Raw genomic sequence first — 14,045 nt, 5'->3', positions numbered from 1 at the left:
AGGGTTAAGGCTCTTCATGGAAAAAGTCCTAAGTTTATAAACCACCTCATAAACAAACATGAACCGACTCGTAATCTCCGCTCTGCCCACCTGTCCCTCCTCACCCTGCCCCTCTTTAAAAAGAAACGCCTCGGCGGATGCCGATTTGCTTATTTGGCCCCAAAGATCTGGAACTCGCTTCCCTTATCACTCCGTAATTGAACTAATCTAATGGAATTCAGAGGTGCACTGAAGACCTGGTTGTTCAAACAAGCACACGGTTAGGATACTTCTTACCATCTTGTCTCTTCTCTAGCGCCATGAAACCTCTGGGTGCCTGTGCGCTTTACAAATCGTGAATAACATAACATAACATAACATATAATATCCATTCGCCGCCTCTGTACTGCGTGAACATGTCTTATTCACTCTCTTATAATCATTACTTCCTACATGTGCCACTGATACTCTTATTTAATATTATTCGGCCGGTCTGATTAACTGCCTTCGAATAACATACCCAAGTGCACATTCTAACTTGTTTTCTTAAGATTCTTACCCAGAATTCTCCTTTTTAAATTTTAGTTGATCATCTCCATCGTGATTTCTCCCATACATAAGCATATTTTTCCTTTACTATCATGTTACAGGAATTTATCATCACTGTGTAATCTACAGAATATTACTAAGGGAGCCCTTCCAATGTTTCGAGCGTCCTTACTATGCTCTTCTAGTTGAATCATATCTCTGGTTAGACGTTTTACGTTGGGTCAAGCTACAAGAATAACAATAAATTGAGTGTGCTGCATAGCATGAGTAACTAATCAGCTACCAGTGTACACTAATAAGGAATGAAAAAAGAACCCTTGCTAGTTCTTCTAGCTAATGTCTATTAACAAACTCCATGAGTATCTAAGAAATACTCTGTGTAGTGGCATGGAGTATGTACACTAGATTTTGCTGCATTAACTAGCAACCTCTGGCACGCCAAAGCACCGCAGGGAAGTATTCCTTAGGGAAAATCATCCGCACTGTGCTCTCATGAGAATCGCTGAGCAGGTCCCTGCTCTTATAGACTATGAACCTGCAATATTCAATCAATCAATCAATCAACAAAGCTTTATTTCGATATAAAATATCTTAAAAGCATTCACTAATAGGCCATACTCCACTGCGGTCTTACACTAGAGCTGCCAGGGTCCAGTGCATTAACTACCAGCATTCAAGCAGCCCCAGCAGTATGGAGTGCTGCTAGCTTCTTTTCTTTATTAACCCCTGCAAATCAAGGTAGTGGGACTTTAAGAGTGCCGCACATTAGCTATCCGCGTACACGAATTGATGATGCTTAGAAGCGGCACTAACAACTATGTGCAATTAACTTGTGAGGAGACCCATGAGTAACTCAGATAAGTTCAAGGCTTAGGACCTGATCTACATGCTGGCATAAAGGGTACTCCGATACAGTGGTGACAGAGTACCCTTTCCACCAACCTGAAAGCCCGCCTGCCTGATTTACCTTTCAGTATGTAGACAGCGGAGATTACTCCTTCCCCGACGGCTATAAACTCCTATGATGGCCTGACAGAGTGAGAGCCATTGGAAATTCAGCCATGTGTCTGCCCACCGGATTTAGAGTGGTCAGACACATGGCCATATTTCACTTTTACAAACCGTCACCTAAAACTTGGTAGTATGTAAAAGTAAAAACTTTTCAATTACCTCCACTGAAAGGTGTCATTGCTTTTTTTGGTTTAAAAAGCAAAATCCCATTAAATTAAAAAGTGATGTGCTGTGATGTCATTTTGACAGTGCAGCAAGGCACACTTTCATTGTAGTTACAGGAACCTCTGCGAGGGTATATAGGGGTAGATTTATAAGCCCCTTGCGCCACTTTTGCGTCACTTTTCCTATGTTAAAAGTGACGTAAAAGTGGTGCAAGGGGCTTGTAAATCTGCCCCATAGTTTGCACAAGAATAAGTGCTGGGCCCACAGTTTTGCTCAGAAGCCTGCATCTGTCCCTACTGAAGGTCGGGCGCTAAATACCAAGACATCCTAATTCTATCTCAATCCTCTTTAATGCACCATCCTACACTCACTGCCCCTTTATCTCACTATTGTAGGTTCCTTTTCATTCCTGCTTTCTCCATTTGTTACTGTTTCCCTTTCTCCTTTTGAGATTTCCTTCCTAGATTCTGCCCCCATTACTGTTTTTCTCTCTCTTTTTCTGGGTGAAAGTCTGATGATGAAAGATAAGTCCCGGTTCCCATAAATGAATGCCGGTGGGAGACACTTGCAACCGCCGGCTCAAATTAAGCACGGGAAATGTTGAGCAATATACTTAATGGGCTTTAGTGGAGTGCCGCCCCGGAGAAGCATTAACTAGTAACGGTGCAAGTTAGTGAATTATTCATTACCATGTGTGGCAAAAGAACATAGCTAACTACTTCTGAAATGTTACTGAGCTTTTTACAACCGATGTTTGTTAACACGTGTTGTTATGGAGCAGAATTAATTATCACTGCCGAATTCACACATTATCTATAAATGTTCATTAATAAGGGCCGTTCTCAGGAAGAAATCCCAAGTGCTCCCAGGTGTTGCTGCTAACTAGCAATCGTCATTCACACACACCTGTTAGGAAAAATATTAATAAGTCCTGCAGAGGTGCGTATTCAATATCAGCAGTTGTTACAGTCGGCCTGAGGAAGCTTGCGGGATAAAGGCTGCGGTTCTTCGGGCTTCTAATGATACATATTCCCTCCTTGCTGAAGGAGCCCAAGGCCTGGGTCCTGTGTGGAATTGCTGAGATCAGCATAACTGCACCATCGAGCTACTGGTGCTGCCTTTGTTACTTCACAATGTGTCAGCTTTTCACAGTTTACTTTATAATGTGTCTGCTTTTGCCACTGCACTGGCTAGCTTACTTTATAATTTGTCTGCTTTTGCCACTGCACTGGCTAGCTTACTTTATAATTTGTCTGCTTTTGCCACTGCACTGGCTAGCTTACTTTATAATGTGTCTGCTTTTGCCACTGCACTGGCTAGCTTACTTTATAATTTGTCAGATTTTGCCTCTGCACTGGCTAGCTTACTTTATAATGTGTCTGCTTTTGCCACTGCAATGACTAGTTTCTTTTATAATGTACCTGTTTTTTCCACTGCACTGGCTAGTTTACCTTATAATTTGCTTCATTTTGCCACTGCACCGGCTAGTTTGCTTTATAACTTGTCGGCTTTTTCCACTGCACTGGCTAGCTTACTTTATAATGTGTCTGCTTTTGCCACTGCACTGGCTAGCTTACTTTATAACTTGTCTGCTTTTGCCACTGCACTGCCTAGCTTACTTTAAAGTTTGTCTGCTTGTGCCACTGCTCTGGCTAGCTTACTTTATAACTTGTCTACTTTTGCCACTGCACTGGCTAGCTTACTTTATAACTTGTCTATTTTTGCCACTGCATTGGCTAGGTTTCTTTATAATTTGTTTGATGTTGCCACTGCACTGTCTGGTTTACTTTATAACTTGTCTGCTTTTGCCACTGCACTGCCTAGCTTACTTTAAAGTTTGTCTGCTTGTGCCACTGCTCTGGCTAGCTTACTTTATAACTTGTCTACTTTTGCCACTGCACTGCCTAGCTTACTTTATAACTTGTCTATTTTTGCCACTGCATTGGCTAGGTTTCTTTATAATTTGTTTGATGTTGCCACTGCACTGTCTGGTTTACTTTATAACTTGTCTGCTTTTGCCCCTGCACTGGCTAGTCCGATTTCCAAATCACAGCAGTCAACTACTGCATCTCTCGCCCAGTCATGAACTTTCTGATGCGTTTTCAGAGGCACTGCTTGAATAATTTACATACCTTTGTAGCAGGTGTGTCGAATGAAAGCCCTGAAGGAATGAATCAATGGAAACGCTGGAAGATAACCACGAGCTATGAAGAGGAGCTCTATTTAGATTAATTGCATCTAAATATATCCTACGTGCGAATACTCCCTTGCCTCCTGGACCATCAACTGATACCCAGGCTTTCCACACGCGGTGATATATATCCAAAGTACATCCGAAGTAGCCTAGTAGGAAACATTTTGGTGGGAATGTGCCAGCTCTGAGTTTGTTTATGATTTCGTCAGAGTGAGTGAGGCTTGTAGTCCACTTGTTAAAAGAGAGGCTGCAGCTCCTTCCCTTGCTCAGTGCAACAGGCTTGGCATGTCTGATTTATATTAGCATGAGAGAAACCAGGGGGAAAGTGTGCTGGATTACACCAGAGGCTAGGCTTACTCTCTTGAGGCTAGGCTTAGTCCCATCAGGCTAGACTTACTCCCATCAGGCTAGGCTTACTCTCTTGAGGCTAGGCTTACTCCCATCAGGCTAGACTTACTCTCATCAGGCTAGGCTTACTCCCATCAGGCTAGACTTACTCTCATCAGGCTAGGCTTACTCTCTTGAGGCTAGGCTTACTCCCATCAGGCTAGACTTACTCTCATCAGGCTAGGCTTACTCCCATCAGGCTAGACTTACTCCCATCAGGCTAGGCTTACTCTCTTGAGGCTAGGCTTACTCCCATCAGGCTAGACTTACTCTCATCAGGCTAGGCTTACTCCCATCAGGCTAGCAGGGCCGGACTGGGAACCAAAACGGGCCCTGGCAAAGTTCTCAGCCAGCACTCTGGGGGTTTGAGGGTGCGGCAGAGCTGTTTGCCAGGGCCGGTTTCGGCTGATTTTGTTACAGAGCCGAAATTGCAGCTATGCTGCAAAAACTTCCCTATAACAAAACCAGCCCCCACCCCGGCGGCCCACCTGGAAATCGCCCAGTGCCCGCTACGGCCAGTCCGGCCCTGCAGGCTAGGCTTACTCTCATCAGGCTAGGCGTACTTTCATGAGGCTAGCCTTACTCTCATCAGGCTAGGCTTACTCTCATGAGGCTGAGGCAGCTGTTGATCTGTCTGTCAGGAGCTCAGCAAGCAGGGCTTTGCAGCAGGCAACAAATGTGATAAGTACCAAGGGTGATGACAACTACTGGAGCATTAGAGGACTAGCGAAAGCCACAAAGCATCACATTTCGGAGGAGACTCCATTTCCATGAGCCACGAATAACCTTTATCTGTAAATGTGTTAGGGGTTTGTGTGCTGGCAACCTGAATCTCGGTTTGGTCAGGTGGCAATACAAGATGTTTGTACTTTCTGGGAAGGGCCTTACCTTGTGTTGCAGAAGCGAGCCACACTGTCGCCATGCAGAGCGCCCAGAGTGCATGGACGAAGGCTGCCATGCTGCCCTTCTGGCTTGCTCTTCCTCACTGTAGGGATGCTCAGCAATGGAAACCAAAGAGGGCGGCAGGCATCACTGGTTTCTCGGGGGAGTTGGGGTGTCCGGCTGGGAACCTGAAAAAAAGCAAGGAAAAAAACATTTAGGAAAGGCTAGGGATACCGCCAATCAAGCGAGAGTCAGGTATTAACAATTAAACGAGAGCATGATTAGAAATCAAGCAGATGAGAGCAAGTAATGAACAGGAGCAAAACATCAAATCAGGTGACAGCAAGACTTGACACCAATCAGTCAAGAGCAGTATATTAACCCATTCAGATGAGAGAGAGGCATTAAACCGGTCATATGAGAGCAGGAATGTAATGAAATCAGATCGGAATCTTGAAACCAGTCTGACGAAAGCAGGACATTGGCCTAATAGGACAAGATCAGAACGTGCAACCAATCAGATAAGAGCACAATATTAACCTGATAACCAAGAGAGCGGGGCATTAAACCAATCAGATTAAAGCATAAAATTAACCCAATCAGTTGGGAGCATGATAATAAACCAACCAGATGAGTGCAAGTCATGAAACCAATCAGACGAAAGCAAGACCTAAAGCTAATCAGATGAAAGCCTAATATGAATAAGACGAGATCAGGATATTATTAACCCAATCAGACAACAGCTAGACATGAAACTAATCCCAAAGGAGCAGGGCACTGACTCAATCATATGGGCGTAGGACAGTAACTGAGAAAAGATGATGACATGGTGATATGAAAACAGTCACAGGAGAGCACAATCTTAACTGAGATGAGAGCAGGAAATTTATCAATCTTTAAAGAGCAGGAAAGTAACCCAATCGGACAACAGCAAAAAGTGAAACCAAACACAAAAAGAGAAAGATGTGCGACCAAATTGTTGATAAAACAATATAATATGAGAACATCGGTGAAAAAACACAAAACAAATCAGCCATAACTTCCTAAGGTGATAGGTCGTACAACTAGACGATGCATAACACCATTTCAGCTCTATGCTTAATTTTTTCTAGTTTGACAGTTCTCAGATTGGCCCTACCAAGAATGTCCAACAGGAAGTTTCGAGGTAACGACTCATCTAACACTTCTTGGGTGACTTACACGTAAGCTCACAGACCCATTCCCCAATATTGCTGAGGGGTTAGCAGGAGTGTGAACAAACACTTAAAACAGGCAAAAAAAGAGGAACCGTGGTGAGAACTGGGAAAGAAAACTAATGGACCAATAAAACAAACGGTTATGGACTGAAAACAATAGACTACGCAAAGCAAGACGTTTAAAAAGGCTCCTGTGAGCCTACAAGCTTCCATTGAGTAAGCCACTTCTGTGTGTCTATACCCTGCTTCCATTGAGTAAGCCACCTCTGTGCCTGAACCCTGCTTCCATTGAGTAAGCCACTTCTGTGTGTCTATACCCTGCTTCCATTGAGTAAGCCACCTCTGTGTGTCTATACCCTGCTTCCATTGAGTAAGCCACCTCTGGGTGTCTATACCCTGCTTCCATTGAGTAAGCCACTTCTGTGTGTCTATACCCTGCTTCCATTGAGTAAGCCACCTCTGTGTCTATATCATGCTTCCATTGAGTAAGTCACCTCTGTGTGTCTCAGCTGTGGTTTCTTTATGAGAGAGAGGGGCATCACCCCCCCCCCCCTCCGCTCGATGCGGCGCTACATGTGAAAAATTAAATGACAACGAAATTATTTCATTTCCATTCTATTGTTTATGTTTAGCAGCACAGCAGCTGGGATTAGTGGGGGCATGCCCTCCCCTGCTGTCGATGGGCAGCAGAGGAGGATTGGAGGAGCAAGATGGACTCTCCAAAGTGGAATGCGCACTTTCCAGCTCTCCACTCAGATGGAGACCAAACACAGGCCCAAAGGGCCAGAAGGAGTGTCCAGCCTGGACGCTCCATTCAATCCTGATGCTGATCTCATGCTGGTGAGAGTAGCACCAGGATTGGTTATTCGTACTTCCTGGAGTCTGAAGCTCGCGCAACCGACGTGCAGCAGCAATGTAAGCGACTTTATCAATTATTTGCCACTCGCCTTGCCTGCATGCACCAAATCACCCACCACTTGGTTGCACAACCCCACTGGCGCACATACGTGCCAGCTACCACTGGTGTGTTTATACCCTCTTCAGTTGAGTAAGCCACCTCTGTGATGTGTTTATACCCCTCTTCAGTTGAGTAAGCCACCTCTGTGATGTGTTTATACCCCTCTTCCATTGAGTAAGCCACCTCTGTGTGTTTATACCCCTCTTCAGTTGAGTAAGCCACCTCTGTGATGTGTTTATACCCCTCTTCCATTGAGTAAGCCACCTCTGTGTGTTTATACCCCTCTTCAGTTGAGTAAGCCACCTCTGTGATGTGTTTATACCCCTCTTCCATTGAGTAAGCCACCTCTGTGTGTTTATACCCCTCTTCAGTTGAGTAAGCCACCTCTGTGATGTGTTTATACCCCTCTTCCATTGAGTAAGCCACCTCTGTGGTGTGTTTATACCCTCTTCCATTGAGTAAGCCACCTCTGTGTGTTTATACCCCTCTTCAGTTGAGTAAGCCACCTCTGTGATGTGTTTATACCCCTCTTCCATTGGGTAAGCCACCTCTGTGTGTTTATACCCCTCTTCAGTTGAGTAAGCCACCTCTGTGATGTGTTTATACCCCTCTTCCATTGAGTAAGCCACCTCTGTGTGTTTATATCCCACTTCAGTTGAGTAAGCCACCTCTGTGATGTGTTTATACCCCTCTTCCATTGAGTAAGCCACCTCTGTGGTGTGTTTATACCCTCTTCCATTGAGTAAGCCACCTCTGTGGGTTTATACCCCTCTTCAGTTGAGTAAGCCACCTCTGTGATGTGTTTATACCCCTCTTCCATTGAGTAAGCCACCTCTGTGTGTTTACACCCCTCTTCAGTTGAGTAAGCCACCTCTGTGATGTGTTTATACCCCTCTTCCATTGAGTAAGCCACCTCTGTGGTGTGTTTATACTCTCTTCCATTGAGTAAGCCACCTCTGTGTGTTTATACCCCTCTTCAGTTGAGTAAGCCACCTCTGTGTGTTTATACCCTCTTCCATTGAGTAAGCCACCTCTGTGTGTTTATACCCTCTTCCATTGAGTAAGCCACCTCTGTGTGTTTATACCCCTCTTCAGTTGAGTAAGCCACCTCTGTGATGTGTTAATACCCCTCTTCCATTGAGTAAGCCACCTCTGTAGTGTGTTTATACCCCTCTTCCATTGAGTAAGCCACCTCTGTGTGTTTATACCCCTCTTCAGTTGAGTAAGCCACCTCTGTGTGTTTATACCCTCTTCCATTGAGTAAGCCACCTCTGTGTGTTTATACCCTCTTCCATTGAGTAAGCCACCTCTGTGTGTTTATACCCCTCTTCAGTTGAGTAAGCCACCTCTGTGATGTGTTTATACCCCTCTTCCATTGAGTAAGCCACCTCTGTAGTGTGTTTATACCCCTCTGCCATTGAGTAAGCCACCTCCGTGTGTTTATACCCCTCTTCCATTGAGTAAGCCACCTCCGTGCGTTTATACCCCTCTTCCATTGAGTAAGCCACCTCTGTGTGTTTATACCCTCTTCCATTGAGTAAGCCACCTCTGTGTGTTTATACCCCTCTTCAGTTGAGTAAGCCACCTCTGTGATGTGTTTATACCCCTCTTCCATTGAGTAAGCCACCTCTGTGTGTTTATACCCCTCTTCAGTTGAGTAAGCCACCTCTGTAGTGTGTTTATACCCTCTTCCATTGAGTAAGCCACCTCTGTGTGTTTATACCCCTCTTCAGTTGAGTAAGCCACCTCTGTGATGTGTTTATACCCCTCTTCCATTGAGTAAGCCACCTCTGTAGTGTGTTTATACCCCTCTTCCATTGAGTAAGCCACCTCTGTGTGTTTATACCCCTCTTCCATTGAGTAAGCCACCTCCGTGTGTTTATACCCCTCTTCCATTGAGTAAGCCACCTCTGTGTGTTTATACCCCTCTTCCATTGAGTAAGCCACCTCCGTGTGTTTATACCCCTCTTCCATTGAGTAAGCCACCTCTGTGTGTTTATACCCTCTTCAGTTGAGTAAGCCACCTCTGTGTGTTTATACCCCTCTTCCATTGAGTAAGCCACCTCTGTGATGTGTTTATACCCCTCTTTTATTGAGTAAGCCACCTCTGTGTGTTTATACCCTCTTCAGTTGAGTAAGCCACCTCTGTGGTGTGTTTATACCCCTCTTCCATTGAGTAAGCCGCCTCTGTGATGTGTTTATACCCCTCTTCCATTGAGTAAGCCACCTCTGTGGTGTGTTTATACCCCTCTTCCGGTGAGTAAGCAACCTCCGTGTTTCTATGTCGAATGGCCATGAGTTTATACGTCTCTGTCTCTCTGGCTATTATTAGTGCCTGTTCAATTCCCAATATCTAATGCTGGCCTTGGCACCACTGAGTGTATGGTTCCTCCATCATGCGAGGCCATCTCTCGGTCTACGCCTGTCTCCGGCTCAGTGAGCCGTCTTTCCTTGACCTCAGCTCTACTGCAGTGTGCTGAGCAGTCTCTGTGCTGCTCTCACCTGGTGTTCGCTGAGTGAGCTGTCTCTTCCTCTAGTCTATTGCTACCTTCGGCCTTCCTATCACTCTTCCACCTTGCCTGCGGGCTGGGCCCGTCTGTCAGTCCGCCCCGCCTTCGCCGAGTGAGCCATCTCTCATTATTTGCACCTCTCTGTCTCTCTCCCGCCTGCCCTCCGCGCTCATCCATCGTCCTGTCTAATGATCTCCCTGTCGTGGCTGCCGCCTGTCTAATGCACTCTGTTTTACATGCATCGCTCTCTCTGCGGCTGATAATCGGCGGGCTCCTTCCGTCGGCAGATCTGTCTCTGCTCCCGTAATAACGCCTGGATGTTCCCTCCGCAGCGCGGCGCCTCGCCTCTTTCCATCGCTAATAGCCTCCCTGGCTCTGGGGCCCGGGGTCCATCGCCGCGCGCCCATCATTCCACATTTCCATCCGCGCCTCTGTCGGGGCCGCAGCCAGCGCGTGCTCTCGCTCCGCCATAATCCAATCACGCGCTCTCTTTGCATCAGGCTCCCTCATCTCACTCGCTCGTAACCTTGCGGTGTGTTTTGTACGCGGAGACCCCATTCCTTCTCCCCTCCCCCCTCCCCCCTCACCGCCAGGTCCAGGCATCGTCGCTCCCCCCCCCCCCTCTCTGTCTCATCCCCTCTATGCTCCCTGACACTCACTCACTCTGTCCCTCACACACACATGAACGGTGAGGTCCTTTCTTTGAAGAGATGGGAGGGACAGCAAATGAACATGGCAAGCCGAGCCGAGGGCCTTACTTCTTAGTGCATAAACCGAGCCCTGAAAAATGTTTGCCATTTAAACCATACAACTAAAACCATGCAAACTATAACAAAGCCTCCTTAAAATTCAAAATAGTGTGTTTGTTTACTGTGGGAGCTTTGACATTTTACATCACATTATAGCACTGCACTGGGGAATGCTTATTCGAAGTGATAGCTTTTAAATAGGAAATTAGAACCATTCCCGCCCCCAACCCGACCTGGCTACAGTGCCATTAGACGGTTGTTATGTGAACCCTGTGCGTATGTGGCTTAGATTCTTACAGATAGAGCAACATTATAGTCTATCAAATAAAGCAACATTATAGTCTATCAAATAAAACACAATGGGTTTTTGTACAGCTGGTATTCGGAGGTCATCTTTCATATGAGATAGAGAGCAACGGTAAAATAAAAATATTTGCCTAAAATCACACAATTTGGGTAACCAAGGAAGCCTGATTAATCCAGATTGTCTGGCTTCACTTTCTGAAAATAAGACACCAAGCGGGTGCCTGTCTCCCCTTTTTGACTAAAATGTCATAGCTTTGTTTTTCCGTCTTGGTGCATGAGGAGAGAACGAGGTTGGCTGGCAGAAACCACATGAAAGCTTGGCTCGTTATGGGCTTTAGGGTCCAAAGTGACCTCGAGCTAACCCAGAGCCAGGCTTCAGGGTCGCACCTCACTCGAGCTTTCAACTACTCGCCCACCTCTATTTCTTTGTCACTTCTTCAGTCCCACCTTCCCTTGTCTCCTTAATCCCTTTCAACGTGGCCTTATTGCGCCTCCCTCTCTCTCTGAGACTCTGCATGGCATTCTTCTCCCTTCTTTTTTCCCTAGTCTCTTCTCTCATTCCCCTTTTCATTTGCACTCCATATCCTCAACCAGTTTTTAGGTCTTGCACCTGCGACGAATCGCGAAGCGATGTCACAGCGAGACCTATAGTTGTTGAGTCTGCTTTCAAGGAGACAGGAGGAGGGCACGGGCAGCATGCCAGAATTGGTTTTAAATGGTCTCTGGTCTTGTTCTTTCTCCGCTTCTCTCCAGACTCCTTTCAGTGCCCGATTCTGCACCCCTTCCTCCTGTTTTTTGGCTGTCCACCCACCACTCCTCTCTCACCTTCTGTTTGTTCCCCTAGTTTCTCTTCCTTTTATTCTCTCTCTGTTTCCTAACACTTTCCCACTCCTCTGATCCTTGCCCTGTCCCTCCACTTTCCACTATGCTTTTTAATTATACTCTGTCTTTCCACTGATGCTATTGCAGTTCTTCTCTCCATCCCTCCTGAAAGTGGCTCTCTGCTTCCTTCTATTTCTATAGCATCAGACCTCTGCTCTGTACTTTTCTTTATCATCTCTCTGACTCTCTGAGCACCATTAACTATCTCTCTCTGTTGTTATCTCTTCTTACCTGTTAGTAAGTGTTCATTTTCTCTCTGCATCTGTTCTTCTCCCCTCTTTCTCTCCAGTTCTTTTTGCTTCACTCTTTGCCTGTCTCTCTGTGTTCATCGCGTCAATAAATGTTTGCATTATGCACAGATTGAATTTGGTTTATGCAAGCACAATTGGCATATTTTCCAGAATTCCGTGTTATCCTTGTTACCCAAAATGCCCACAATTACACATTTAAGGCCTGTTGTGTATGTAAGATGTTTACAATGTTATTTTGGTAAAAATCCTTATTGCAAGAGCACGGGAACAACGGAAGTGGCTGTTGGCATCACATACGATTTTGTGCTTAATTTTAGTGTAAAATACGTATTTGAGTCCAAAATGAAGGGAAGGACTGATTTGGGCCTACGAAATAGAGGAAAATGCTGGATTGGAATTGTGCATAATTTCACACAACAATTTTTGTGTTCCCCGTACTTTCTGAGAAGAAAAGTACGTAAATTTTGACCAGATCTAATATTTATATTCTTCTCCCTCTAATAATCCCATGTTATTTCTTCTCTCTCCCATCCCATTCCGTCTCTCTCTCCCTTTTCCTTTCTCCTGTTTCTTTTCCTCCTCCTTAGACAATTTTTCTGTTTGGAACTCTCTTTCTTCCTCTTCAGACACATTCTGAACAGCTTGGGTGTGTCATAATTGCACACACAAACACACCACCACTGATTACAATGTATACTGGTTCCCATATATATATATATCCCAAAAGCATGTTTTGAATTACAAAGATGTGCTCACTGGGGAACTGATAAAAATTGTTCTGATTGTTCCCCAAAAACGTATTTGCTACATTTCATGTTTTTGTAAGAGGGGTTCCTGACTCCATATCATCAGGGACCCTAATCAGTCTCAGGTGTTGAAACATAGAAATCATTGGTATCAAGGGTGTTAGACTCATTAGTTCAATGGAAGTATAGAACTACATTCCCACAATGCATTAGGTTGTCATGTGACAGCCATGGCCTGGAAACAGTTTTCGTGATGATGTGGCGTAAGGAGACCATGGCACCACCACACTGAAATGAGCTCTCACCCTCCCATTCCTGCAGCCGCGAGAATCAGTCGCTTTGTCACTTGAGCACCATACGACTAAGTCCTACAAACAAGTACAAAGCAATATAGTACCTTGTTTCTTTCCTGCTCAACTGTGAAGGACTGCACCAAATATGCTCCCTTTCATCTCTCTGAAGCCTGTTTGCTCTTTTTTATTGCCTGTATAATTGCGAAGGAGGTGATTTGTTTTTTTATTGGTATTTTGTAGCAGTCACATTATGCCACAAATGTACTCCATTGAGCAAACATATATATTACCTACTGGCGGTCATCAGTAGGTAGTTCTAGTTAGGACGTTGCTTCCATAGGAAGAGTGTTTTTTGTGTTAATCCAATAATTTGGTGCCATTTGATGAATCCTTGCAAATTTTTCAAAATTAGTACATTTCTCACTTCAGCTGCTGTCTTTAAAGTGTTTGAGGTGATCTGTCCGGTGGCGGCTGAGAAAAAGGGGTGAGTCCCAAAGTTTTCATCATGCAAATTCCCATTAGGATTTTAGACACAACTACAGCTTGAACTGCAGAGAGGAATTACACCAACTTTTCCAGAAAGGTAGCCGTTGGTTCAGAAAGTGCCCTGCTTGTAAATTGGTGTAAATCCGTTCAGTAGGTTTTGAGATATTAAAAGAAGTCCAAATTTAGATATATATGATACTCCAACAAGCTGACAGTCCCAGTGCTAAAATCTGATTGGCTGCCAACAACTCAACAAGGAAGTGTTGGTAGCTTTCATGGGACTCCACGAACAAAGGTTTTAAAAAAAGAAAACAGGGAAGGGTAGGAATACCCTGACTCCCAAGCTCTGGTCTTGGGGCCCCAGAGACCCAACTATGGCAAAAAAGTACTTACAAAGAGGATTTTGCTGCAGAAACTGGACAGAGCTGCAAATCGGCAGTAAAAAAAAAATGTATTATCCTGTGCCTGTTTTTAATAAATCCCCTGGGTGGGCCAGGCCCT

The 14,045-nt window shown here is 45.0% G+C and overlaps 1 protein-coding gene across 1 annotated transcript in view; it reads right to left on the bottom strand.

The window, feature by feature from the left end:
- ADGRL1 (adhesion G protein-coupled receptor L1) overlaps positions 1-14,045 on the bottom strand; it is a 607,344-nt gene that overhangs the window by 390,642 nt on the left and 202,657 nt on the right. Inside the window, exon 2 of the mRNA XM_086961122.1 lies at positions 5,174-5,355. Within this exon, the coding sequence (XP_086817248.1) occupies positions 5,174-5,243 (70 nt within the window). The 5' untranslated portion in view covers positions 5,244-5,355. The remainder of the gene's footprint in view (positions 1-5,173; positions 5,356-14,045) is intronic.

The sequence above is a fragment of the Lissotriton vulgaris genome, chromosome 1_1 (assembly GCF_964263255.1).
Source record: "Lissotriton vulgaris chromosome 1_1, aLisVul1.2, whole genome shotgun sequence".
In the NCBI taxonomy this organism is placed as follows: Eukaryota; Metazoa; Chordata; class Amphibia; order Caudata; family Salamandridae; genus Lissotriton; species Lissotriton vulgaris.
Note: the sequence above shows the minus strand (reverse complement) of the source record. Positions and strands in the feature narration are given on the sequence as shown.